General features: G+C 36.3%; 1 protein-coding gene across 1 annotated transcript; it reads right to left on the bottom strand.

The window, feature by feature from the left end:
- Nucleotides 1-220: 220 nt before the first annotated feature.
- LOC124168783 (long-chain fatty acid transport protein 4-like) lies at nucleotides 221-25283 on the bottom strand. The gene is made up of 12 exons (XM_046547087.1): nucleotides 24928-25283; nucleotides 24443-24593; nucleotides 23891-24131; nucleotides 23341-23605; nucleotides 20807-21008; nucleotides 19887-20079; nucleotides 19061-19207; nucleotides 17185-17322; nucleotides 10735-10801; nucleotides 3830-3920; nucleotides 3282-3435; nucleotides 221-2150 (listed from the first exon to the last, which is right to left on the bottom strand). The coding sequence occupies exons 1-12, from the start codon at nucleotides 25098-25100 to the stop codon at nucleotides 1993-1995; spliced, it is 1980 nt and encodes a 659-aa protein (XP_046403043.1). The 5' UTR covers nucleotides 25101-25283; the 3' UTR covers nucleotides 221-1992.
- Nucleotides 25284-25988: the final 705 nt, after the last annotated feature.

Raw genomic sequence — 25988 nt, 5'->3', positions numbered from 1 at the left:
ATATATTCCTAATTTAACATTATTAAATCCTGATTTTGTTACGATTGATCAACTCCTTATGGATCCACTGAAATCAACTTAAGCGAAAACACATTAGAAGTTAAAAACTAAATCTCATTCATTGCTTACTTTAACAAATTAAAAACGTTAACTTTTAACAAGATATTTCTTCTAAGAACCTATGGGGAACCAAATATGACAGATGAGTAAAAGACACAAATTATTGTCGATGGACATCTCCATCATTTATTCATTTGCTGTGATGTCACGTATCCATTTGCCATGCTTACAGTTTTAACACAGATGCTATGCACGCACAACACATTTAATCACTTTTCAAGGAATAACTTTGCCACAACTACAAATTTTCTAAAAATAACAATGGCCAAAAAATACACCACTTGCTGTAGAATTTTTGAAGAGCTCAAAGACTTCCTGAAATGTAAGCAATAGATACTCTTCCTTTCATCTTTAACATACAAAAAAATTTAAATACTGGAAAAATTTTGTGACAGAAAGTATTCCATCCATCAAAAATGACTGTAAATAAAAATATTGTTGCATCAGTTATAAAAGATAGATCTTATTCTTATGTACAAGACATTAAAAAAATAAGAATGGTGAAAAATTGATGTACACTTCCAATAAAAAATATGATCGTTGAAGATATGTATTGACAATAAATATCGTAAATGTGATTTAAAGATTAAATTAAGCAAAGAACATCCCAAAATCAGTTCCTCCACTGACAAGCATTTGTACGATTGAGCAGTCATCAAATGAAAATAGCTCACAAAGTTAGCTTGACCCACAGTCTGTAACAACATTTTTCTACAGCAAAACAAAGATTGCATTCCTGCTAGGTGAAAAGTTGAAGCAACCTGATTCCTTTCTCACACATTATGTACAATCCAAAAGACAAGACAATACAAAAAACAGAATTTTAGCATTGTAACAAATATAAGTACAAGAAATTTTAACAACTAGATGAGGGGGAAAATACACAGAACCAACACCAGAGCAAAGGCTCTGTTTTGTCTTCGCTTGCAATAATTACAACGGACAAAATATCTACAAATGCAAATCGATTCTGTAGATCAAACTTGGGAATTTACTAAGCACGAAAATTTCTTTGAGCTTAGTTTAAATAATAATAATTGAAATGATAGGATTATGTTGAGGGAATGACTTCAGATTATGATTTGAAAATGCCAAGATACAGAGAAAAATGCTGTGATAAACAGTAATTTTATGAAACAAAAGAACACTGCTCAAAAGGCAGGAATATACAATATACAAACAATGCAGACAAAACCTACTGCATTTTGTTTGTGGAAACAAATAAATAAGGAGATCATATTCAACTGCCAATGCTATAGAATATGGAGTGTTTTACACAAAAATAGATTCGTTTTGTGCTGTTCTATCAAAAGAAACCCCTTCTGTGTGGAGTTTTTCACACCTCAATCCCACCTTTTCATGCAAAATTCTCACCATCAGCTCAATGCTTAAACAATTGAACTGGGTGAAAACCAATCCTAAAAATATAACTAGAAACAATACTAATATGAAATTTGGGACACCAACTTGTGAAGCAACAACCTTCATTTAATTAGCCAAGTATTAAAACTATATAACGTAATATGAGGGTTTTATTTGTGGATGAGAAAGCAGGAAACCTTAGGCGTAGACAACAGAGTCGTTTCACAGACAATGTAAAGTTCGTCTCAGTAATATCCAAACTCACAAATTTCAGCCTTATTCTCCACAAGGCAAACTTAACATTGTCTGACAAGCAAAATACAGGGATAGGTTTAACCCTCATTACTACTTCAGACACAGACAATGTGCAATTTGTAGAATATTAAAGCTACAACTTACTGGTCTATTGCTACACTTTCGTTAGTAGTAGAGTGATCTCTGTGCTCTTTGGTGAACATAAATCTGATTTTAAGGCTTTAAGTGTTTCCTAGACCAATGGTCACCAGAAGCTTATAATCTCATAGCTCCAGTTATTATATCCTGATAAAGCTGAGGAGTTAAAGGTTTATAACCTTCACCAGCCTTGTTGCAGAAATATAACTGATCTTTGACAACTGTTGGATTAAAGCCTTCTTGTTGTAGATCTGTCTTCTTCAGCTTGAATGTTCCTAAGAAGAAGAAGAAGATGGTCAATTAATAATTGCCATATTGTGCACGTTAAGAGGACTGTGTTTTAATGCTATAAAATATCCCTGCCAAGGGAAATTTCCATCATATCATCAGCCAATTTGTGAACTTCAGTACATAATCACTTTGTTTTAAAATTATATTTTTGATAAGCTAGGCTTCTTCTAACATTTAAAACAAAAACACTTTTTATTTAAAAGATTTTTGTCCATGTCATCCTGTAGACCACCCCATGATAAGTGAATGTCAACTACTCAGGTGAAACAAAAATTGTTCACAAGGCACCCACGGTGGATATGTACATTCATTAATTAATTTCTTGCTCCTGAGTATCTTCGGGAGTTATGATGAATTAGGCCAAAGAAGAGTTCATCTCCAATAAAAATCTATCAATTTCCATTTGGCAGTTCATGAGAAGCCCCCAAAAATGCGATAAAAATGATAACTTACAGTTAAATGAAAAACCACAAGATTTGACAAAGATTGGCTCACTCTGGGTTATGCACCGGATACAGTAGAGGTGCATCATACACCATTAGATTAAGAATTTATTTCCACTATAACTAAAAAAAATGTACCACTAAAGTGCCAAGTAATTGTTTGATATACCTTCATTTCATCTAAGGACGCTTTTAATTCAGGAAACTTTCATTTAAATCAATTGATTCGGCTTTAGCTTTGTGAAAAACCATGTTGAAATGAAAAATAAACTACCTTGGTAACTTTTCGCTGGAAATTTTTATTCGCACAACACATTTCAACACTGAGGCGTCATTTTCAGACGTTGAGACATCATTGAAAATGACGCCTCGGAATTGAAACATGCCGTACCAATAAAAATTTCCAGTGAAAAGTTACCAAAATTGTTTATTTTCCATTACAACTTCTGTTTAACTCGTGGAACCACAAATGGCATCCAGTCTCCTAACAAAACACAATGCATAAAAAGCGACTAGCACTATACCATGTGAGATGTGTCAACAAGTGGTAGTGAATTAAAAGTATCCAAACAGAATGAAAAATACCTGGTGATAACGCTGAAGTATTGATCTTAGGATTAAAAAAATGACTGATCTTCACTACAAACAGCAATTGACTTTAATTCAACTTACCTGTAAGATCAATCTGGGGAACCACTCGCACAAACATTGGCCTCGCATATGCAGGTAGATGGTCCACCAATTTACGAGCCAGTCCAACCAAATCGAGGGAACTGTGCTGGTTTACAATCGCAGCCATGCCAGCACGCCCTTCAGTTCCAGGTACCTACGGAATACAGAAATAACATGAACATTTCTATAATGGTCAAAATTCCAGAGATGAGTACATACCTCACGGAAAAAATTGACTAGGACTAAAATCTGAGACATTTCAGTAGTTAATTCTCAAACAGAAGGCCAATAACTACTACAGGGATCAAGCAATATCAGTCTAAATTGAAGTTCTAACACAATAGGGTGATTCACTATTTTTTAATTGCATTAATCAAAAGATTATTACTCCTGGAATACGTATTTCATGCTTTTAGATTTTTAAATGAAGAATATTTCTTAGGAAATGAAATTGAGAGTGTATTTGAATGATAAATATATTTTAAATGAATAAGATAATGTTGGGCAATACAATGAAGAATTTGATAGTGAAAATCAAAAATACATACCTCAACACCATACACGATGACATCAACCATGCCAGCTATTTTACTGATGACAGACTCCACTTCAGTAGTTGATACATTTTCTCCTTTCCACCTGCAAATATTAAAATTTTATACGTTAATCATAAGAGTAAATCCAAAGCAAACATTAAAACAATTGTGGTAATACTTTAAAGGTCTATGCAAAAATAATGAGCCTAACATTCCAGCGGCCACAAGCATCTGACATAAACAGCATGCGAAAGAATTAACAACTAATGAACTGTAGGCCATCTTTTGTGCAATAGAAATCACCTCCACATAATTTTGAATAATTTAAAATTAGATACGGCACTACACTAGTGTTTTCCACCAGGCTACGATATCAGCTACAACTATTCATGAGATGGTTAGTCCTATATGGTTTTCTATAAAGTTATGACAGTATATAATAATGCAAAACTCATGATTAACAATCTGTTCTTCTGGAGGGTTCCTGCATCATACGTTACTTTTTTATTGTATGTTATCATACGTTTACGAGACAGTGACGGACAGCCAAGTTCCTTTTACGGGAAAGGGAAAAGGATTTTAAGGGATGAGGGAACGGTTTTAAGAGATGCATTGTGAAGATGACAGGATCAACATTATAGCCTACTTTTAACCCTTTCGAGACGGTGGAGTTTTTCTCCTTAGAATGAGTGCTGCACTGAGCACTTAGAGAATCTTCCATCCCCTCTGTGCGGAGCATTTTTGCAGGATATTCCTTAAGAAGTGTCTCGCAGATAATTACATACTCTCAGCACCAACCCTTTTCCACCCTTCCTAGCAGGGATTCCGCATTAACTTGCACTCAGTGGGTAGTTGGGCTCCCTCCTTTCGGGGTTTATAACCCTACCAGTGGCATTGGCTTGCGGTCAATCATACTTTGCTCATATGAATTAGCAATACGGATGATTGTAGCTTGAACGTAAATTGCTGACTTTGAATAGAATTCCTCGTTTTATTCTGAGAATCATCAAATTTTGAACGAAGCTCTAGCATCAATATTAACATATTTAATGCAGCATCAATTTTTACGTTGATATTTATACTGAAATTAATATATAAGTTAATATGTATCGTAGAACTCTGTTTAAAATTGTAAATGCTGCTCACAGGACAAATAATTCAATTCTTAGTTCATATTTTTTGAGAAAGGAACAAATATTTATTTAAAAAACCTACTGAATGAACAATTGAATGGTTTTCCAGGGAATTTTTTTAACAAATTTCCAGGTTAGTCACATGTGATTACTGCTATAGATAAGCATTTAAAAATGCCCAAAATTATTTCAATACTTTTAAATAATATTATATTTAGGAATTACTTTATTACATATTTTTATAATTACATTGCTTTATTGATGTTGGCATTCTATTCTTCACGTTATTTAATCATACAAGAGTCAAGAGTGATAGATAATTCAATTCTATTTTCTTGTCTGCCATTCTGTGTTTCCATGTGGCTGTGACAATTCTACAAAGCTACTGCACTTTAAATTGCTACAAACACATTTGAGGTCAGAAAGTGAGTGTTGAACCAGCAAAATTTAATGTTAAATGAATTTGAAATATAAGATTTTGAACTTCCAGGTTTGAGCAGAAGTTCACGAATAATTCACGCATAATTCCACATTCTCCTGGTCACCCTGAATATGACATTCACTAATATCTGGATGTAACGAAAATTGTGCATATGCCTCGAAAGCTTCTTACGTCATTGTCATAAAGCAGATATTATATGAACTGTTGCCCGGCTCTGATAACTCAAGAGTGCTGATGCCTCAGGAAACGCAATTTCAACAAAGAACTTGTGGGCACAGGATTTGGAGGCCAGTTAATGGAAACCACCATCGCAGTTATCAATCTATCATCTGTTCACCTTATTTGCAGGCGAGCTTCCGTGAAAAACCCGACACTCTCGGAGGGCTTTGCTGATGGGGGTAGTAATGAAAGAGAGAGTTGGAGCGAACTTAATGCTGCCAAATATGCATAGTTTTCCCAGTTTGTCACTGAAAATGTGCGAATCATGGGTGGCCATAGGTATTTTGGGCCTGGTGGCGAGACAATATAACTACTCATTTAGAAGATATTAAGGATAATGCCTTCAAAGAAGCCCATGGCATTGTCAGCTACCATGCTGAATGCAGGACTGTTGATTAAAGGCATGCATTAACACACAAGGAGAACGCGTAAGGTTCGGCAACATTGCTCCATGTTAACATGACGGAGATCTCAGAGCGACTGAATTTCCAAAGCTCTAGGCCACACCTGCTGTCCGGTGATTGGCCGAGGGAAAGTCACGTGTTGAGAAACTTTCCTTCCCCTCTCCCCCACTTACTTAAGCCACACCAGCTCACCCGCAAAGATAAAATGAACAAGAGTCTAACTTTGATCGATATCACTCATTGTAATGCGATACCTATGATTTGATTCAATCCATTAAATCCCCCTACAGGCATGCGTAATTCCTTGAAAAAATTTGACGAAATAAAGGTGAAATTAAGAACAAGACTTGAGGTTTTTTTGCACTAAGTCAAAAGATAACAGCATAAAATCAATATTAGCTGGCTAGTTTAAAGTATACCGGGACTAGCCGCGGTGATAACTTTTACGGGAGTCACCCGCAATGCACAATCGTGCGAAAGATCCACAGAGAAAAAATCATTCGCCTTGACCAGGATTCGAACCCGGATCCCCCGATTTCCGGTCGAGTGCTTTAGCCAATTAAGCTATCGAGGCGTCATTCTTCCCTGTGGATATTTTCGGACACTACCGGACAAGATGTATCACCACGGCTAGTCCCGGTATACTTTAAACTAGTCTAGAGCGAACACCTCTTTGTGTTCTATGTCCGGGCCTGCTCTCCGGCTGTGGCTCTGTGCGCACGATTTGGACTGCTTGTGGCTTCATATACTCAGCAGTCCAGTTACATCTGGTCCGGTAGTGTCCGAAAATATCCACAGGGAAGAATGACACCTCGGTAGCTTAACTGGCTAAAGCACTCGACTGGAAATCGGGGGATCCGGGTTCGAATCCCGGTCAAGGCGAATGATTTTTTTCTCTGTGGATCTTTCGCACAATTAGCTGGCTCTTTGGGGCTGAGCTTGCAGTATCAAAAAGACTGAGTAGAATCAAGAAATCGAAGTTTCACCCCTGCAATTCCCTGTGCTTTCTGGCCGGACTTGTATGTTACTGTTTAAAACATTGACACGACGTCAAAGTGCTTAAAATCAAAGTTTTACTAAAAGAAAATTTTGTATCTCCTCTAAAATAATAATACTTCATGAGATTCTGTCTCTTTGATAGAGCTCAGGTAGGTAAAGGAAGAAGTGAGTTTGGTGAAGAGTCACATGCTAACTAAAGCATCTAATACTGAATTGAAGCTGGGGGAGTAAGTTAGAGAACTTTGGCAAGTATGCATGCAGAGAGTGTTACGTAACGATTGGATAAAAATAAATAAATAAAAAATCTGCACTTTAAAGTGAGGAGGAAGAAACTGGAGTGGGTACAAGCCAAAGAGAGAACGTTCAAGGCCAACTGGTTGATGAAGTAGGCAATTGGAGTAGGAAGAAATATGAGCTGTATAGAGAAAAAAAAAAAAAATCCCGCCTAGCTAATATCATGGGATTAGGGAGGTGTCTACGTAATTAGAAACATTAGTGGATATAACTCTGTATCCAGGGCTCCAATAAAGCAGCTGAGATGAGAATACCACATCACATTACATAATTACAATCTCATCTTCAGATCAATCCACAAGGCATCACACTCTGAATAGAGGTAATGTCTTAATATGAGTTCAATTTGGAGATTTTTGAAGTTAACCAGCTCATAGAGAAAGTATCCCAACTAACACAGCCATTTTACATCCTGACTACTGACACAGAATAAAAAAAAGCATTTAATTGAAAAGTATCCAAATGATCAAGAAATATGTAATGGCTTTGTATTCCTGAAATTATTCCTTCAAAATATGCAGATTTTCAACTAAATATGACAGAGCTTTGCAAACATATCATTAAAAATACATGTTTACTCCTATGGTTTATTTAACTTTCCTCTTGAGAGGTTTGACATGAACAGAAATATTTTTGAAATTATAATGAGTGAAATCTAGAGGGATGATGCAAGTATTGCCTGAATATTTAAACTTGATAAAACTTGACTTGAGACTAAAATAGAAAATTAACCATCCTGAAGGGGTTGAATAATAAACAATTGCATCTACTAGGCTTTAAAATGCTTGTAACTGATGGAAATGTTCAGGCCAAGCATGTGTATCGGATTATATTTCCCCCTATTTACTTTTTCCTGGAGATTTTAGGCATAATACTGGGGAGAAATAGGGTACATTCTTATGAAGTTAATGACTCTAAACCATGGATTCCAATTCATTAAAATGAAAAATCAATACACAATAGCCGGATATTTCACAAAAATTTAAGCTCTAACACATTTTAATTACAATAAAAAAAAAATTGAAAACTATGTACATGACAACATGCAGGAAAGTAATGAGAGACACATTCCTGTGCTCTTATTGACAACAATTTGAATATTACAACATAAAACAATAATCAGAAAATTTTCATTCAATGTATTTCAACTAAAGCTACATTCACACATCCAACTACTTAAATGAATTGTTGATACATAATATAGTACAACTACAGCTGGTAAACTGAACACTACCTACATTCCTGAACTACTTCATATAATATTTTTACCGTCTAATATTCACATGCTTATGCTAAAGGCTTAGTAAATACAGTGGAACCTGTTTAGTACGTTTCTGAAGGGACCACAAAAAATGAACGTACTAACCAGGAAAACGTGCTAACGAGGAAAGTAAAAAATAGCAGTCGGGGTAATTGCAATCTGAGGAAAAGTCGTCAAAATTACAATTACTATCGGTAGTTCTCGTAGGATCGCCTTCCTGAGCTCTTTTCACCTTTAAAATAAAGAAAATGGGCGCTACATTGAAAAACAATACCATGTGAATAAAAATCACAATGTTTCATAGATTTCCCGGAGACAATTACATGAAAACGGCGTCTTTCTCCCGTGATTTATCCTATATGTATTTATAGAAAGAGGACAAGTAAAGCTAAGTCATTTCTTTTTTGTCACTGGATACTCGGAGAATATAACAACAACCCTGAGTATGTCAACGGGTTGTTTTTAAACATCATAAAAATTGGACAAAATTATATTAACCTTAAATTACGGCAACAACCGTACACATTCGCTTCTGGAATAAAGCCATATCGATTGTTATATCGATCGATATATCGAATAATAACACGCAAGATTATTATATTACGACGTAATTACAAGAAGATTTTATATTGTAATGTTGAAATTTTCTTTAAAAATTAGTTTAATGTCGTCTGCTTTCGTGCCGAGATCAAGTATTTTTAAGCTAAGCTTCGCGTGGAGATCCAGAGCATCGTCTGCTCCCGCAGCAGTAGTCAAATATGCACGCACCCCGTAGCATTGACGTCGTGCAGTACTGCTTTAGATAAAGTGGGAATTGGATAAGACTCATTTCTTCATCATAATAACTCGTGCAATAGCAACAAATGCCCCCTCGTGAAATTTGTGCGCAGTGGGCACTCCAGAGGTAACAGAAGGTGAGGAGCTCGGGGTGGGGAAAATTGGGGCTTCTCATTGGCTGCAGTTTTGCATAGTCAGACATTCCTGATAAATTCATCACGTCATAAGAATTGAGAAATGCATTTGGATAAATCACGGTCGAAGAAAGATATGTAGAATAAATGTAAGAATGTTAATGGCTAGTAATAATAAATTAAATCATGAATTCGGAGCTTTACGACCCTTAAGAAGATACTGGAGAACGAATTGCGGGTTGCGTCACGGCTAGCAATTGAGCGTACTAACCAGGAAAGCGCAATTTTTTCAAACGTACTAACCAAATACTTTTACCTGTATTTTGTTCCGATGGTACCGGGACCGAGAGAAATCGTCGTACTAAGGAGGAAAACGTACTAAGGAGGAACGTACTAACCAAGTTCCACTGTATCACAAAATGTCACCAAAAACACATGACAGAATAAGTATATATTATAACTAAGCATGTTTGACTGAGTTGTACCAAATTGAGCCACCACCACAACATATACTGAAACTAATGCGTACAATCTTTGAGCGCAAAATTCACAGAAAGCTATTAGACAGTTGTCACATCAAACACAAGGCTTTACTATTCACAAGGACGAATTATGAACAGCCAAAGAGGTGGTCCATATGAACACAAAACATAAAAAGATCAACACCTGATGATTAGAGTGATGAGAAGGATATTCCATTCACGGGATTAATTTCAGATCACAGTTTTAAGGATAGGCAAAACACTCCACTTATTCATTGTCAAAATCATTTAGCTGGATGGACAAGGCATACAAAGTTTGGTAAACTGATGGCTTGACCCTAAGCAAGTTGGATAGGCAACATGTAGCCTAATAATTTCAAAATACATATACATACATAGTTATTAAATGAATTTTAAGCTTGAACACCTAATAACAGAACCATTTACTAGACTGTTGCCAGTATCCATTAAGATTTATTCTCGGGGCACTTATTGCCAGGCTTCATAAATACATATTTATAATTTAGCATGGAGCCTAATTTATAAATTTAAAGAAATCTACACTAATCAGAGTGACTGAATCTCCCTTTCACCAGTCTTCCACTAATCCCAAAATAATTTCATGAGCACTAAAAACATTCAAATTTGAACATGATAAAAATTTATGCTAAGCAGCGGAAATATGAGGTCGATGATAATTACACCTGGGAGGAATAAATAATATAGCTTAACTAAATCCAAGGCTATTACAAAATACATAATTCGCACTCACCTGAATGTGTCACCTTTCCTGTCTTTAAAATACAAGTACCCTAAATCATCCATCACCAAGATATCACCTGCGGTCAATTATAAAAGAAGAAATTATTTTATCCTCCGTTACGCTTCTATGCACAGACATACATTGACACAATTAATTACATACATTCACAACAAGAGGAAGAATTAGCAAGAACACAGAACTTAACCTATGAACACCATGCTAGAGAAATATATAATGACCTTAGGAACAGAAGACTTCTTTGAGAGAGATACCCAAAACTATAGCCTGAATGTTTACAACAAGGCATGGTGAAGTTCCTTGGCATTTGTGTATTTAAAGCAAATTCATCCAGCCCATTTCATCCTCATCAGCAGCAAAAACTAATTAGATTATTTAAAATTTTAGTGCATTGTGCAAGATGGCCACTGTTTCATCAGAGCTATTAAAAATGACGTATTTCAGTCAATGTGAAAGACAAGTTCTATTATTCATATGGTATAACTAGTAAATGAATTAAAATTTTCACTTCTTCGATGGTGACTGGTTTTGACACCATGAAAAATGTCGTTGAAACATATCAAGCAAGAAAATAATACAAAAAGTTGGTCACTATCTGTAGTTGTCATTCATAGGTAAATAAGAACCTAAATGGAAAGTCACAGATAAACTTATCAATAATGTAATAAATGACTCTGTAAACCTTATTCTCCCATAAAGTTGAATATATACTAAATTTAAGTGGTAGGCTGTTTTAACATAGTAACATAACAGCGGAGAAATTGAGAAGTAATGATGCTGTGAATGTATTTGCAAAAGGGTTAAGGTCACTTATTTTTCTAACTTTAATTTGGCAAAACAAAAAAATTATAATATTTGGCGAACAAAGCCATTCCACCAAGTAATGACCGAGTTAGTATTATCATTAATGCCAAGGAAATTACCATATGTATTCCTGGCTGTGAGAACATCTTATTGCTAGAGGAATATGAAATTCTTTGCACGAAAATTTGGTTTCCACAGCCTTGAAACAATGGGGTACACAGTCTTCTAATTTTTTTTAATGGAGAAGACAGATGGTGGACCAATATGCACAATGCCATACAAATCACTTCCAAGAGACATTTACTCTACAGCACTAGCAGGATTTCCAGATGCCTTTACTGATCATTTAATCAGCCAATTAAATAGTCATACAGGAAAATGAGCTCATAATGAATTTAATTATGCACACTGCTATATGAATAACAACCACACTGCCATACGAATAAGTTATTAATATTATGAATGCATCCGGGAATCATGAGATGTTTTTGTATGACTGAACCCTAAGGTAAGCATATAAAAGAGGAAATATGTACAGTAAAACCTCTATGTAGTGAACCTCTTTACATCGTAAACCTCCATACTTCGTACCAACCCTCCGGTCCCGTCAGATTTACATGTAAATTTATAGGCAAACCTCTATATAGTGAACCTCTTTATCTCGTAAAACCTCTATATATCGTACCAACAAGACAGCCCTGAGACCGCCTAACTACCTCCGCAAATCGTACCAAGACAACTAGAGACCATTAATGCAGCCACGATTACCTACGTGGAATGACATTTTCAGCGATAAATGTTTCACGCTTATTTTTTTCTTATACACCTTTAATAATTTTCACGTTAACCATTAGTTAGGGCATCCAACTACCCTAATGATATATTAAGTGACGGTAAATGAAGACGGAACACATTGTTTTCTCTCGAATCATGGTCAAAATCGCGCGATAGCACTCGCTTTCTGTTACTTATGGCTTTATTTTACTGTAAGTGCTTACATACTACGTTCAGTTCATAAAAGAGGCGACCAGCGCAGCCTATAATCACTTACTGACGGAAATATTTCAACTAACTTCACTTCCATCTATGGAGACAGAATTACTCGACCGCATTGCTACTTCCGCTTCTGAAATGAAAACATTTCATGAATTTTCCGCGACTTGAAATAAATCAAATACAGTTTTGCAATTATTTTATTCCCATATTTCCCGGTGTAGCACTTTCTTACTACTGCATAGGTAATTTTTTCGATGCTTTCGTGAACGATCGTAGTTTAAAATTTATTGCGCTTAGCGACAGTCATATGTCTTGCCTGCGTATTTATACCGTGAAATCTGACTCTTCCATCGGGAGTCTGGGACGTCAATTTCTAGCAATACTGAACGAACATCAAACCATGCGCGACAGTGTTAGGTGAAGGAGACAGCTAATTAGCTGAAATGCGGTAGGGCAATGAAATTTTTTACCGTCGCCGCCGCATTCTGAAGTAGTTCGCCCAGCATTCTCACCGGGAAATTACGTCCTTTCGCAGGCCTAGCGTTTCTGTGTGCCCTCGACAGAGTTTTTCTTCCGAACGCTACGTGCATTGTATTTTGGAGAGAGGGAATTCAACAAAATTTTCAAAATTACGTTCAATTTTTTGTCTATTTTTTGCAGTAGTCACGTGTTTACTTATTTTTTTATATTCTTTAACAAGTCGCATGTTATAAGAATGATAAATCAATTCTTAAAGATATAATAAGGAGTATTTTCAATTATTTGCCATAAAATATGAAAATTACTTAATTAATCATAGGCTGATGATGGTTTCGAGAAATAAAAGAAGGCGACTGCTTGACATTAGCACATAATTAGCAATTTTCCTAGCCATCAACGAGGACAGGCAGAAGGCCCTTTGGAATACCTTCATTCACACTCACATTTATTTTAAACAACCGAGGAAAAACAGAAGAAACTGTATATATAGGCTGCACAAATAAAAAAACTCAGGCAGTTAAATACAAGGATGAAGAAATTATGTTTAGAAATATAAAACTATTGTTCTTTCCTCCGAACACTATTAGTAAATTACAACTCATAGACCAGCGAATTATTTCTTAGGTCAAAAGGCATTAACGAAAATAGCTAGTGATTTATTTATAGTGAAAATGACATTAAAAAGTGCTCATAGAATTGAAAACATTATTTCGAAAGAGTTTGAAAAAAATTTTAAGCAAACCCATTAACTATGTAATTTATTTTCTAAAAAGGCCTCTTGAACAATTTACTTTTACCTTTGTGTAATCATTAAATTGTAAATATATGTTCGCTTATGCATACCTATATGTTCAAATATATTAATATAATGGCTAAAAAGACAGTAGCACCTTTCATTTCCCAAGGATATGAAAAAACCCCTACCCTACCCCTAAAACCTCTCTATAGTGAACCTCCATACATCAAATTGCCCAAATTTTGGTCCCCTCCATTACGATGTAAAGAGGTTTTACTGTACTATAATAGATCAGCTGAAGGATAAATTTTTCCTCGAGATGCCTCGAATGTACCAGAGTGAAAAAGAACAGTAATGACAAGGAGGTGGTATTTAGAATATCTCAATGAAAAACTTAACATCTTCTTGCTTCTCAATTTTTCTCTTTTTCACTGTGCCTATGAACCACAATTTTGTGGGCAAGGCTACCAGCGTTTGGAGGTCAGAAGCTATGACATGGAAATGCTATCAGACTGCTTCCATTAAGTGTTGTCTTTATCCACAAAATAAAGCAGAAAAAAAAACAAAAAAAATGTGAACACAGAATCAAAATAGCTCAAAAAATCTTTTCCAGTAACTGAAACACAAAATTATCTCAATAATTGAGATTAAATAGATGAAAGTACGCGAGTTATATGAGGTGCAGTACATACTTATAAATCCAGGCAAAAACTAGATTAATGGCTCATTCTGGCTCAACATTTGCAAAAATCAATGGAGAAGCAAAAATGATAGAAGGAAATGAGCTTGTTTCCTCAGTGACCGTTAAGCGAACTGGGTGAGATGTTCACAACATTTAATAGCAGACAAATACTATCAACGATAGATATGCGAGCAAAGCAGTAAAAATGCCAGCATTAAAAGGCCCACACATTTATCTCAAAGGGCATAAAAGAAGCCCTGCAAAAAAAAAGTTTTTCATGGAACCATTGATTATTTTTAAGAAAGTCTCATCAATAGCATAAAGAATGGTGGCCAACTCAAAGAACTAATAATAGATTGAATATCCAATCCACTGATTAGCTCAAATCTCAAATCATGAGATTCTATCAAAATTTCGAAGTCCTGCTCCATCTCAAAAAAGTATGTATGAATTTTTTGAAATTGGGCTGTGGCTAGAGCTAAAATTTTGTGGTAGGTGATTATTAAATGCAACAAAAATGGATACAAATCAGACTACCATACCATCTTGTTGCACTATTAAGGTGAAAAGTGATTGTCCCCTACACAGTTTTATGACCTGTAGCACCGTGGATAAAACTGTCGACGTGAAACCTTCACTAACACACACAGGTCGCAGACCTGTTTACCTCTCTATTAATGAAATAAAATGCGTGCTCATGTAACACTAGTTTCTCCTAAGATATTACTGCTTGGACGGTGCTGAATATTGCTCTAGCCCAATTCTAACTAGAAAGCTCTGTGGCTACCAAATAGAGTAATACTGAAACTTGAGAGTCTGTACTTGTTAAAATTAAATCCTAAGGCTGTTTAATCAGTGGGTCACAGGCAGGGAAATGAAATTAATATTGGTGCTCATAAGACATCAAGAAGGGCATACAAAAGAGAATGTGAAACTCCTTAATGCTTTTTGGTGGCATTCAAATATACAAGCTCATGATTCGTAGATAAATCGATAAATTGAACTAATGGCACCAAACTTAACCAAGTTAAATAATATCAGAAATGCGTACATTTGGACGTATATCACTCTGTTTCATATTTGGTGCATATTACTTAATCTTGAAATCATATGGAGGTAAAACAATAACTGTAGAAAGTAACTGTTTGTCACCCAAGAGAACAGCAGGTAACTTGTACTAGCAGGTAACAAAAATTGGGCAGTAGGATGGCATATTGTGTGAAAGGGAGTTCTACAAGAGAACATGCATAAACAATGACAGAATTACATTGTGTTTGGTCTCATTCTTCCATGAATCTCACGCATATTAAGGCGGTTTTACACGGGGCACGGAATTGCGCAGGTTAGAGCTGCATTAATTTCTTAAATGGCATGGAATTGCGCGAATGCATGAACAAAATTAGGACAGGGGCTATTTTGCCGTCTCGCATCGATGCATTATCGCATGTGTTCTAGCAATTCACTGCTTTACACGACGCAATTTTGATTGCGCCTTCGCACGTACGTCAGATTGCACAATTCCGTGCAGCGTGTAAAATGGCCTTTACTAATGCTTCAATCAAATTAATCGTAGCCCTAAAATTTTGAGAGATTTTTTTAAGGTTTCATGATGACATTCACAGCTTTTTCAAAGTTATTTCACGGTAGATAAAATTCACGGCTTCTTCATGGTTTTAAGGTTTTCACAGTTGAGTGGGAGCCTTGACCGAGTTGAGAAACTGTCTTCCAAAGCACCTAATATAGCGATTTTTAGATGTCCCAAGAAATTAGATTTAGATATCTTTAGATTTTGAAGGAGTTCTCAAAGAGAACTAGGCTTTCATAAGAAATCTTATTTTGTGTAAAGTTGACTGGAGCCATAGGGTCTTCCTTGGCCCATTGATCTCAATAAACACTATAGAGAGGTGCATCCTGCGACTGCATGGAGCAACATCAACTCCTTCACTTCTTGAAGAATCGACACAATTTCTTGTTCAAGTTCATAACCTACAAATTCAATGCAATGGCACAACAAAAGGCATAAAAAACCTATGGCTGACACAATAGATGTTGACTTAAAAGCTAGCATAAGACCATTATGCCACTAATTACATGGAGGCAAGACATAAATCAGGTCCATTGCTCTTCTTCACAATTTAGAAGAGCTGTGATTTTACTGAGACAATAAACAGCTATTGGATAATACCCTGGGAATAAATATAACATGGCAATAGACTACGATTAAACCCAAAATAATGTGCTCAGACTTTCAGAAATGTTTGCTGGAATAAATGCTGAGAGGAGATCAAGCAGAAATAAAATGAAATTGCTGATTTAGCATATGAATAAATCACTATACTAAAAAAAAAGTAACTAATACACCGAAGGGTTTTCTCTGCTCTACGTTAACCTATCCTTAAAATTTTACATCCATAATTTCTCTCCCTTCACTTAAAAAGTAACCACATCTTACAAAGCTCACTGCACTTAATGAATACAATTTCATTCAAGAAAAATGTAGAATATGTCCTCCAGTTAGCTAAAAAATAAAATCTGTACTTAAAAAACCCAATTTCCAATTTCTTCAGAAGGATTTGGATAAGTTTCAGCAAAGGAATTGGAATTTGCTATATATATTACTCAGTGACATAAGAAAAATACCCACCAAGGACTGGATCTCAGATACTGAACTGGAGCAATGAAATAGATTATTCTAAAGGACGTTACATTATTAACATAAAAGAAGTTTTCATAAATTCATTACCTGTATGAAATGCAGAATCTCCTTTCGAGAATACATTGCAAATAACTTTCTTATTGGAAGCTTCCTTATCAACATATCCGTGGAACTCCCTGGTTGGCACACCTTTGCGGATTTTTCCAATAAATAAACCTGGTTCACCTGGAATGAAGTGAATTGCAAAAAATCAGTATAACCCTAATGCAAGCTTACCACAAAAAGAAAGTAAGAGACATCAGTATTAACTAAAGTAGTACTTTTGCCAAATACAGTACACTTCCGATTATCCAGGCTAATGATGGGGAGAGACGTCACGAATAATCGGACTTCACGGATAACCCTAACTTTCACTTAAATGCCTTGTAGTGCTCATAATTTACATAAAACAAACAATATATCATAATTTATGCAGTTATTCTGTTATTTTAGAGTGCTTCCCGGACTCAATGAGAGCTTTCTTCGCCAGTTCGCGATCTTTTCAGCGAGTGCGGTCGTGCACTGCGAGACTTGGAAAACAGGAACACAAGAGCGCTCCAGTGAATGAAGCTAGTGCGCGATCTCTTCCATTTTACGAAGGGGATTCTAATGGAAATAATAAGCTCGGTGTATCCTTCCATCAATGCAGTAATTCAGATGATTTTGTGTCCAATTTTTTTTAAAAATAAAGATCGCGGAAAAATTGAGCAAGAGTAAAAATCATGCACAGATAATCTGTAACCTGGATAAACCGCAGCCGGATAATCTGGAGTCTGCTGTAAATGCAAACTTATGCCAACTCTTTGAATGCTTAAGCAAGTGAAAGTACCACAAGACAAAAACAATACCATATATAATGATTTTTGTTTCCAGAGAATTAATACATATTTTATAATAGGCTCTCTGATATTGAGGGTTCTCTGATAGAAATCAACAGTGTTGATTCTATAACACTCCAACAACAATAATAAAATAATAATTAGTATTTTGATCTCACTAAAACAAATGCATGAAACAAATCACTGACTTATAAGAATTTAAAATATTTTAATCAGAAGGATTTTGCGATTTCTGCTATTAGAGTCAATTTTCTGGTGTCATTGCTACTTAAGGCTAGTTTGAGAGACAACAGTTGTGTCCTCTGTCCTGGTGACTTTCCCAGGTTAAGTCGATGTGCATTCTGGCTGGTCTTTATAGGAAATGCAGCTTGTGACCTTTCCCAACTCTGCTTTTCATTGGTCCATGGTTTTAGGCCTATTTTCCACACCGGTGAAAGGTTGTATTCACCCTATACATTGATGTTCCGGGGGAATTTTTCATAATTCCAAAGGGGCCCCTTATCAGCTTAAGTAAGTATTCTTTTGATGGACTTCCCTTTTTCCCGGCAAATGGTGGCAGTAAATTCTTTTCCCGATTTCATCTGGTTAATCTTCAACATCTCCACTGCTGCCAACGTTTCGATGAAATGCTTTTCCATCGTCATCAGGACCGAATATGATGGAAAATGATTTCATCATTGGCCCTGATGATGGCAGCAATGGAGATTGAGGAGATTCCCTCCATTAAATCCAGAGAATAATCCACTAACTTAATCATCAAGAAAAAAAAACAGTGTGGCTTGGCTCCAACGAGGCATACTAAAAGATGGCTGATTAGCTGAACTGTTTCCTTTCTGTCTCCTGGTGTTCCTTCATTCTGCAGGCGAGTGTCCTCCCAGTCTGGCTGATATAAATCTTCGATGACACACACTGACTCAACCTGACGAATTCTCCAATAAAGGGGAGGGAAACTCATGCCCCTCAAGCCAACCTTTCATGATATGGACACCCAGAAAATTGACTCTCAACTTCTCTCCAACACATGAAGGATCTCTGTCTCTATAAATGACGGAAACTGAATGTATTCATACACACTTTTCACTCACCTGGTGAACAACGTATGCACAAGCCTTTTTCATTTCTAATTGGTTCTACAGTTTCAGGGTCTACTCTAACTAGGTCCACTGGGTAGATGGATGAGGGAAATAGCCTTGGCAGAAATCCCACAGCACCCACTGTATTGTCCATATTTACTGAAAGAAATCATGAAAGCAAGTTTTATTCCATCCTTCACTACAAGCAAACTCAATTTTTGGGAGTGCTTTAATGGCAGACTTGATAATGGAAATATTAAAAAGTAATGCAAATCCATGAAGGCAGCATAAAAAGAATTTAGAGATGTCATTGCGAGAAACACATCCAGGAGGGCATGTACAGCTCGCTCACATTAAAATTGCCAATTACAGCCCTATATCTCAGTTCCATTAAAAATATTTTGGACAAAACTTCAATACAATAACATTAATCAATTGGCCGAAACAAGAATGAAGTTTCCAAAACAAATGGAGTTCCTTTAAAATATGAAATACTGATATCAAAAATTCATATTATTTCCAAACTTTTCCCTTGAAGAGGCAGTGGTTAGCAAGGTTACCTTTGGCAAGCAAATACCATCACATATAAATTTTCTGCAGTTTCTATAAGATGTTTGTCGAAGCATATTATTGCCGGCATGTTCCAAACATATGTAACAACTATCCAATGAAAAATTTTCTACCAACTGAAATTCTTCCACAAGTTCTTGCAGAAATAACTCGAAATATAAAAACTGCAAAGGTGAACCCAGCTTAAAACACCAATACATCATCCTTATTACATATGAATGCACTCTGTTAAAAAATTAGGAAGTGAATCAAAACTTAAGTAACTTACTAGTATTTGCATTTCCTTCAGTAGACGCATATAATTCCCTAACGTTAGTGATGTTGAAGCGCTCCACAAATTTGGTCCAGATGGCTGCACGTAGTCCATTCCCAACGATTGTGTGAACATTGTGCACTTTATCATACGGGCCAGGTGGTGTGGCTAATACGTATCGACACATTTCACCTATATACTGAGCAACCTGAGAGGGAAGAAAAACATAATGGAATCAATGAAAAGAAGCAAAGAGATGCAATAAACACAACTTTATACCAGATCCTCTTGTTCTACCTTTATCCCTTAAACATGGAGCATTAAAAAAAATTGAACTTGGCTGGACCTTAAGTTCAAGTTATTTTACATCTACATCCATATCACATTGTAACATAAAATTGTTAAACAAAATGGTGTTCATTAAACCAAATTTTGAATTTAAAAAAATACAAATAAAACAAAACCATAGCCTAGTGACCTCTCAATTATCCAGCTCCCGAACATCTGTTTTGCAGATTATCCATGATGTTTTCTCCTAGTACACAAAATTTCGAGGAATATTCCAAAGGCAAGAATAATGGAACCCTATCAAAGATCGATGAAACTCAATAAAATACAGCTTAATACGTACATCAAAATTAATGCACACGTAATTATGCAATAGAAATAGTCAGTGTACATGAAAACAAAATTAACTCAGCATTATACAAACATTATCAATGCTGATTGATTAGCATGTTCCTTATTTTCATTTTAATAATTCAAAAACATAAAATTTATAGCTCCTTCATCATAATATACCATATGACAGTTATTAGTTTCATTTATCGCAGCTTTTAGCCACGGATATATAAATGATATATTATTTAAAAAAATAATTACTTTTTCTCCATTTCCGGAACAAAAAAAATCAGTAAGAGTGAAGGGATACTCACAGTGCATTTGTATTTTGCACAATCTTCCCAATATGATGAAGCTGAGAAGTTTCGCCTGATCACAGTTGGAATGCCAAAGAGCAGCGCAGGGCCCGTTCCGATGACCCCACCAGCCGAGTGAAAGAGGGGCAGAGGATTATAAAGGATGTCGTTCCTTTTTATGGGGAAGTAGTACATGGAGGCTATCGTGACAAAGAGGTACCTGAAAGAAGAACAAAACTTGGTAAGATGGCATAATTAAAACATTACATTTATATTCAACCCTACAGCTTATGTGGTTGATTTGAGTAGGTCTTGGGCATGGCTAATGACAGCACATTGTGTCAGCACAGTACATTATCCAAGTGTGTGCCAGTACAGTATACAAGAAAACTATGGGAAAGGCATGGAATATGTACTGTGAATAACAAATATCAGGGTAAATATTATGTTTAGCTTTCACTGACCTAAGTACTACATATAATATTTATGAATTTAGTACGTTTATGTTCACTAGCTTTAGGATACATAATAAAATATTGACATTCTGAGTAGTTAACACTGAAAACAAATTTATAAAGTTGGCTTATGTAGTAAAAAAATGAAATATTAGTGTAAAAGCAGTGCGTTGGGAGAATGGAAGAATACATTTTGAAAAAAAAAAAAACTAAATCAAACTTCGGTATCAAGAAAACAACTCCACAAAAATCGAAGTCTTCATTATGAGACATGAAAATAGAACTTAATAGTTTCCACCAGTACAGAGTACCGTCATTTTGAACTGTCTCATGATTTACAACTCCAGTGGAGATTGGAAATTTTTTACGGCTCACAGTATCCATCTCACGGGTTATGCCCCATTATAGGCTAGGCATTAAAGGGTAACCTTTGGGCCTCTATAAGCCGAGGCATCCAGACACGCCACCGAGCCTTCCACCAGTGGAACTTATCAGTCATGGGGCATAGAATCAAATGAGTACTATTATCCGTGGAAACCAGATGTGCCACCAGACTTTCCACTGAAACCAGTAGACTGTGCCCCGCAATCGCGCCTTCCACTTTGGGTTGCTCAGCAACGTTCCGCGGCATTGGAGTACATGCAGCCTACTAGCCAAGGCAACCAGATGCACCACCGGTGACTGAATTATGCATGCACGCGCATCATACAGCTAGGGGCGATGCTGAATGAAGATATCATCTTTGATATATCCGAGAAGCTCATCAAATAAAAATTGACATACGGACGTAGTTAAAAACTTACTTCCACTAGCACAAAGATCATCGTATAATGTGTAATAAAGCCCTTTGATAGGTCTAGACATCAACATAGGTTGCTTTCGAAACCTTCTAACTCTTCACCTTCTCTTCTTGACGAGAAGAGCTAGCAATAGTACGTCCTCACAATACAACACAATATTAACTACTGCTGTGTGCTGGGTAATTTTTGAACCAATACTTGTGGCACCACCGGTGACCTGGGCGGAGTAAACCCGAGAAACCAGACACTCTACCGGTGCAAAGTCTGGTGGAGTGTCCAGGTTGCCTCAACAAATAGAATCCTTAGCATGTGAACACACTCCACCGCAGGAGGCACTGTGTACATGTGGTGGTAAATGTAGATGTTGGGTAGTTAGTTGATACAGAAACCATTATTTTGCTTTGAACGAAAGGGGTGGCACTAATCATTCTCGTACTTAACACCTCCCAAATTTATTAATGAAATTTTTATTATAGTAGGATCTGTTTTTATCCCAGCTTCACTGAGATTTCCTGTAACTCAAGGAGGTATTGAGTAAGGTGCTTTCTTCTAATCATCTCCAATGTCACTGCATAAATTTGATCAGTTTCATGCCGCAAACACTTTCACAGTAGCTGAACAAATCCAAGATGATTTTTCCCACTCCTGAAGAAAATTGCGTGTGATAAACTAATGAGAATGAAGACATCGTACTATAGCACTGACAACACAAACATATCCAGAAATGTTGAGCACTAATACGTTTCTATTTAAAAAATTTCAGCCATTTCCGAAGACTAAATGAAAAATATTCGAAACTGTATCTTTAAGTGTTTCATACCAGATTACTTAATTCATTACAAAATCTGCATTTCTCGTAGCTCAAATTTATTTATTTCTTAAGTAGAGCAAAAAAAAAGTGTACACCAACTATTGCATCATTTTAGAAATTCCAAAATTCATTCAACTTTCTAACAGCAATCAACAGGGCAACTACTGCCATTGAAGCCAACACAAATTTTGACTTAGTATGTCCTATTTTGATTCCTGCACATGCAATCCCAAATACACACAGAAAAATGTGTGATAACAGGATAGAGAAAATGAATTCAAAGTGGTAATTCTACATGGCCATAAAGGAAACATTGCCATATTTTAAAGGAAATGAAATGGAAGCAATTGAAATTTTAAATTAGTTAATCAGGTATTTGTAATGAATATTGGATACTTCCAAGACACCAGAATGAATGGAAACATACTTAAGCAGATGCTTGCTTAAAGATGGTACTTAAAAGAAAACGCTCGAGTCAGGACTGACCTGGAATTTGGAACCACTGCAGCTTTAGGTAGTCCTGTAGTGCCAGAAGTGTAAATGTACAATAGTGGGTCAGAGTATGACGTTTTGTATTTATTCTCCAGATCCGAGGAAGCTTTTTCGAGGAGTTCGTCCAACGAACTAATACGAGCCAAGACACTGTCATCGATGCCTTCATCAGATTCAGACGTGCCTGGCTTTATGAAGTCCCCATCTCCATAACTAAACAGGTCGAGGTTAGCAACCGCTTCCGGTATTTGTGCTGCAGCTATAAGCGGAAACATTGAGATACCATTAAAGAATATAAGAGAAGCCACTCAGAATGGATCAAAAACTTCATTGATGCTATCATACATAATGCTAACTTCATACTACGAAATTAAAAAGCAGAATTGAATAAAAAATCAAAAGAACAAGACAACATAATTAGATATACACAAACAATACTGTTCTTCACTGTTATATAACTTCAATGCGCAGTAGTTTCAAATCTTGCAAGTAATTGCATCATACGACAAAAAAGAATTTTGTAATAAAGGATTTCATTACAAACCTTTAGAAAAAGAAGAATGAAACACAAATGCCCGCGCACCACAAGTGGCATTCACACTATGAGCCAGGGGATTGCGTCGAAGGTTTGGGTTGACAAGGGCCGAGGTAACTCCAAGACGAGCCAAACCTATCCACATGCATACTAGCTGAGGACAATTTGCCAACATCAACGCCACAACATCTCCTTTTTGATAGCCACGAGCAGCAAAGGCATTGGTAACTTGGTTGCTCAGTTGCAGGACCTAATAAAATAGAGAAATTTGAGAATTAAACTACGGATTTGCTTGACCTATGAAATATGATGGAAGAGAGAAAGTTAAGAATTACATGTTTCAAAGAGTGACCAGCGTAAAAAGGGAAAACCAACAAATGTTATGGTTACACAAGACATCCTTAGACGCAATATGTACTATTCAAGCAAAATGTACAGGCCCCAAAACAACTGATTGGAGCAAGTCAAGGGGTTGCTTTCAGTAGCTGAAAATAAAGCGTAATTTTAACAAGAACCATTCCGAAAACGAAACTTTAAAACGTAAATCAATTCCTGCATTACCTCTTGGAATGTCCATTTTTTTCCTTCGAAGAAGAAGCAAGTGTCTTGAGGATGCCTCCGAGCTTTTGCTTCGAAAATGGACACTACTGATGCATCTTTACGTTTCCACCTCTGGCCGTGGAGCAACACTTTTACGTAGTTGTAGACAAACCTAGGTATTTAATTGAAATATGTATCAAAGAAAACATCAATTCTGCTTCCAATAAATTCTGTTATGCAATGGTTATTACGAAGGCAAAGCATGAGCGACAAAGCAATTAAATTTTAGCGCTTCACAAAAAAATACATCCTCGAACACATTCTAAGTGAGTCTGAAGCAACAGATTGCCATCAAATGCCAACATTTTTGCAACGAGAGGCATTCATCTTGACTGGATCACGAACTCAATTTGAGAATACGGCGCAATAGGCCAGGTATCATTAGTCAATAAGCATGGCAATTTTCATGAAATTAACATTGTTTAGTTACTGCTAATTGCACTTACCTAGAATCTCGAGGAAGTGTCCTGTAAGCCAAATATAATGTATGCCTAAAACCTATAACAAGTGGGACCGTTAAGAGAAGTGTAAATGCACGAGGGAATTTGAAGAACCCAACCGAATAAACAAGGGCTAATGTTAATACAAAAAAGCTGACGGCTAAGAGTCGCCCCCCCATTAATAACGGTTTTATAATAACAAAAGAGAAAAGTACAACGAAGACTAAGTCAACAATTTATCGAAAACTAGACCAAGACTTTTGAAAAACGGAGTCAATTGGACGACGAACCGGTGACGACCGGTGGGAGACGAATTTGCTCGAATTATGGGAGCAAATGCGCAGCCGGAAAACTTAAATTGACTGCCAGATGGCGCACGCGTCAGAAATGGTCGTCATGTCGTCGCGAAAACATGGATGAAAAGGTGTGGGTATAATAACAATTTTCACCGCTAGAGGTTCCTATCATAGAAGACCGCCGATTTAATTTAAGTAAGCAACCGGCTATGGACTATTTTATCAATAAAAATACCCTTTAATAATTTTAGTGTTTAAATTCCCATTAAATAACTTGATAGACTATAGTACTAAATTATAACATAACTAAAGGGATCTAATCAACACGACGCTACATAGATTTAAGGAACTCGCAAATAATGCGTACACGCGACAAGAATATGTGGTTTGAAGTCGATTCACATCCTAGGAAACACTTGACGGTAAATAATTCAGAATAGAGAGAGGTATAATTTACCGAGGCTCGGATCATTTCCCTGAGCGGGTTGTGTGCCGTTCAGGCTGGCTCTATAGTTAACGGTGTCTCCGTGAGACTGAGACTTTTGAATGATTATATAATAAATATGCTTTCATGCCGTTTTATTCAAGCCAGACCAAGGAAAGGCAATGCCTCGACCGCTTCATTTTATTAGCGACTAATTTTACCTTTCCTAGGTCAAAAAGAACTTGGGCCCCTGCAATAGTTTTTCCTAGAACTTAATAAAGAAAACGTGCGCTCGCAGCGAAAAGAAGTTACTTCAACAAGCAGTGGTTTTAGATTTGTTTAACAAT

This window comes from Ischnura elegans, chromosome 12, assembly GCF_921293095.1.
Source record: "Ischnura elegans chromosome 12, ioIscEleg1.1, whole genome shotgun sequence".
Taxonomy (NCBI): Eukaryota; Metazoa; Arthropoda; class Insecta; order Odonata; family Coenagrionidae; genus Ischnura; species Ischnura elegans.
The sequence above is the reverse complement of the archived record's forward strand: the minus strand, read 5'-3'. Positions and strand labels throughout refer to the sequence as shown.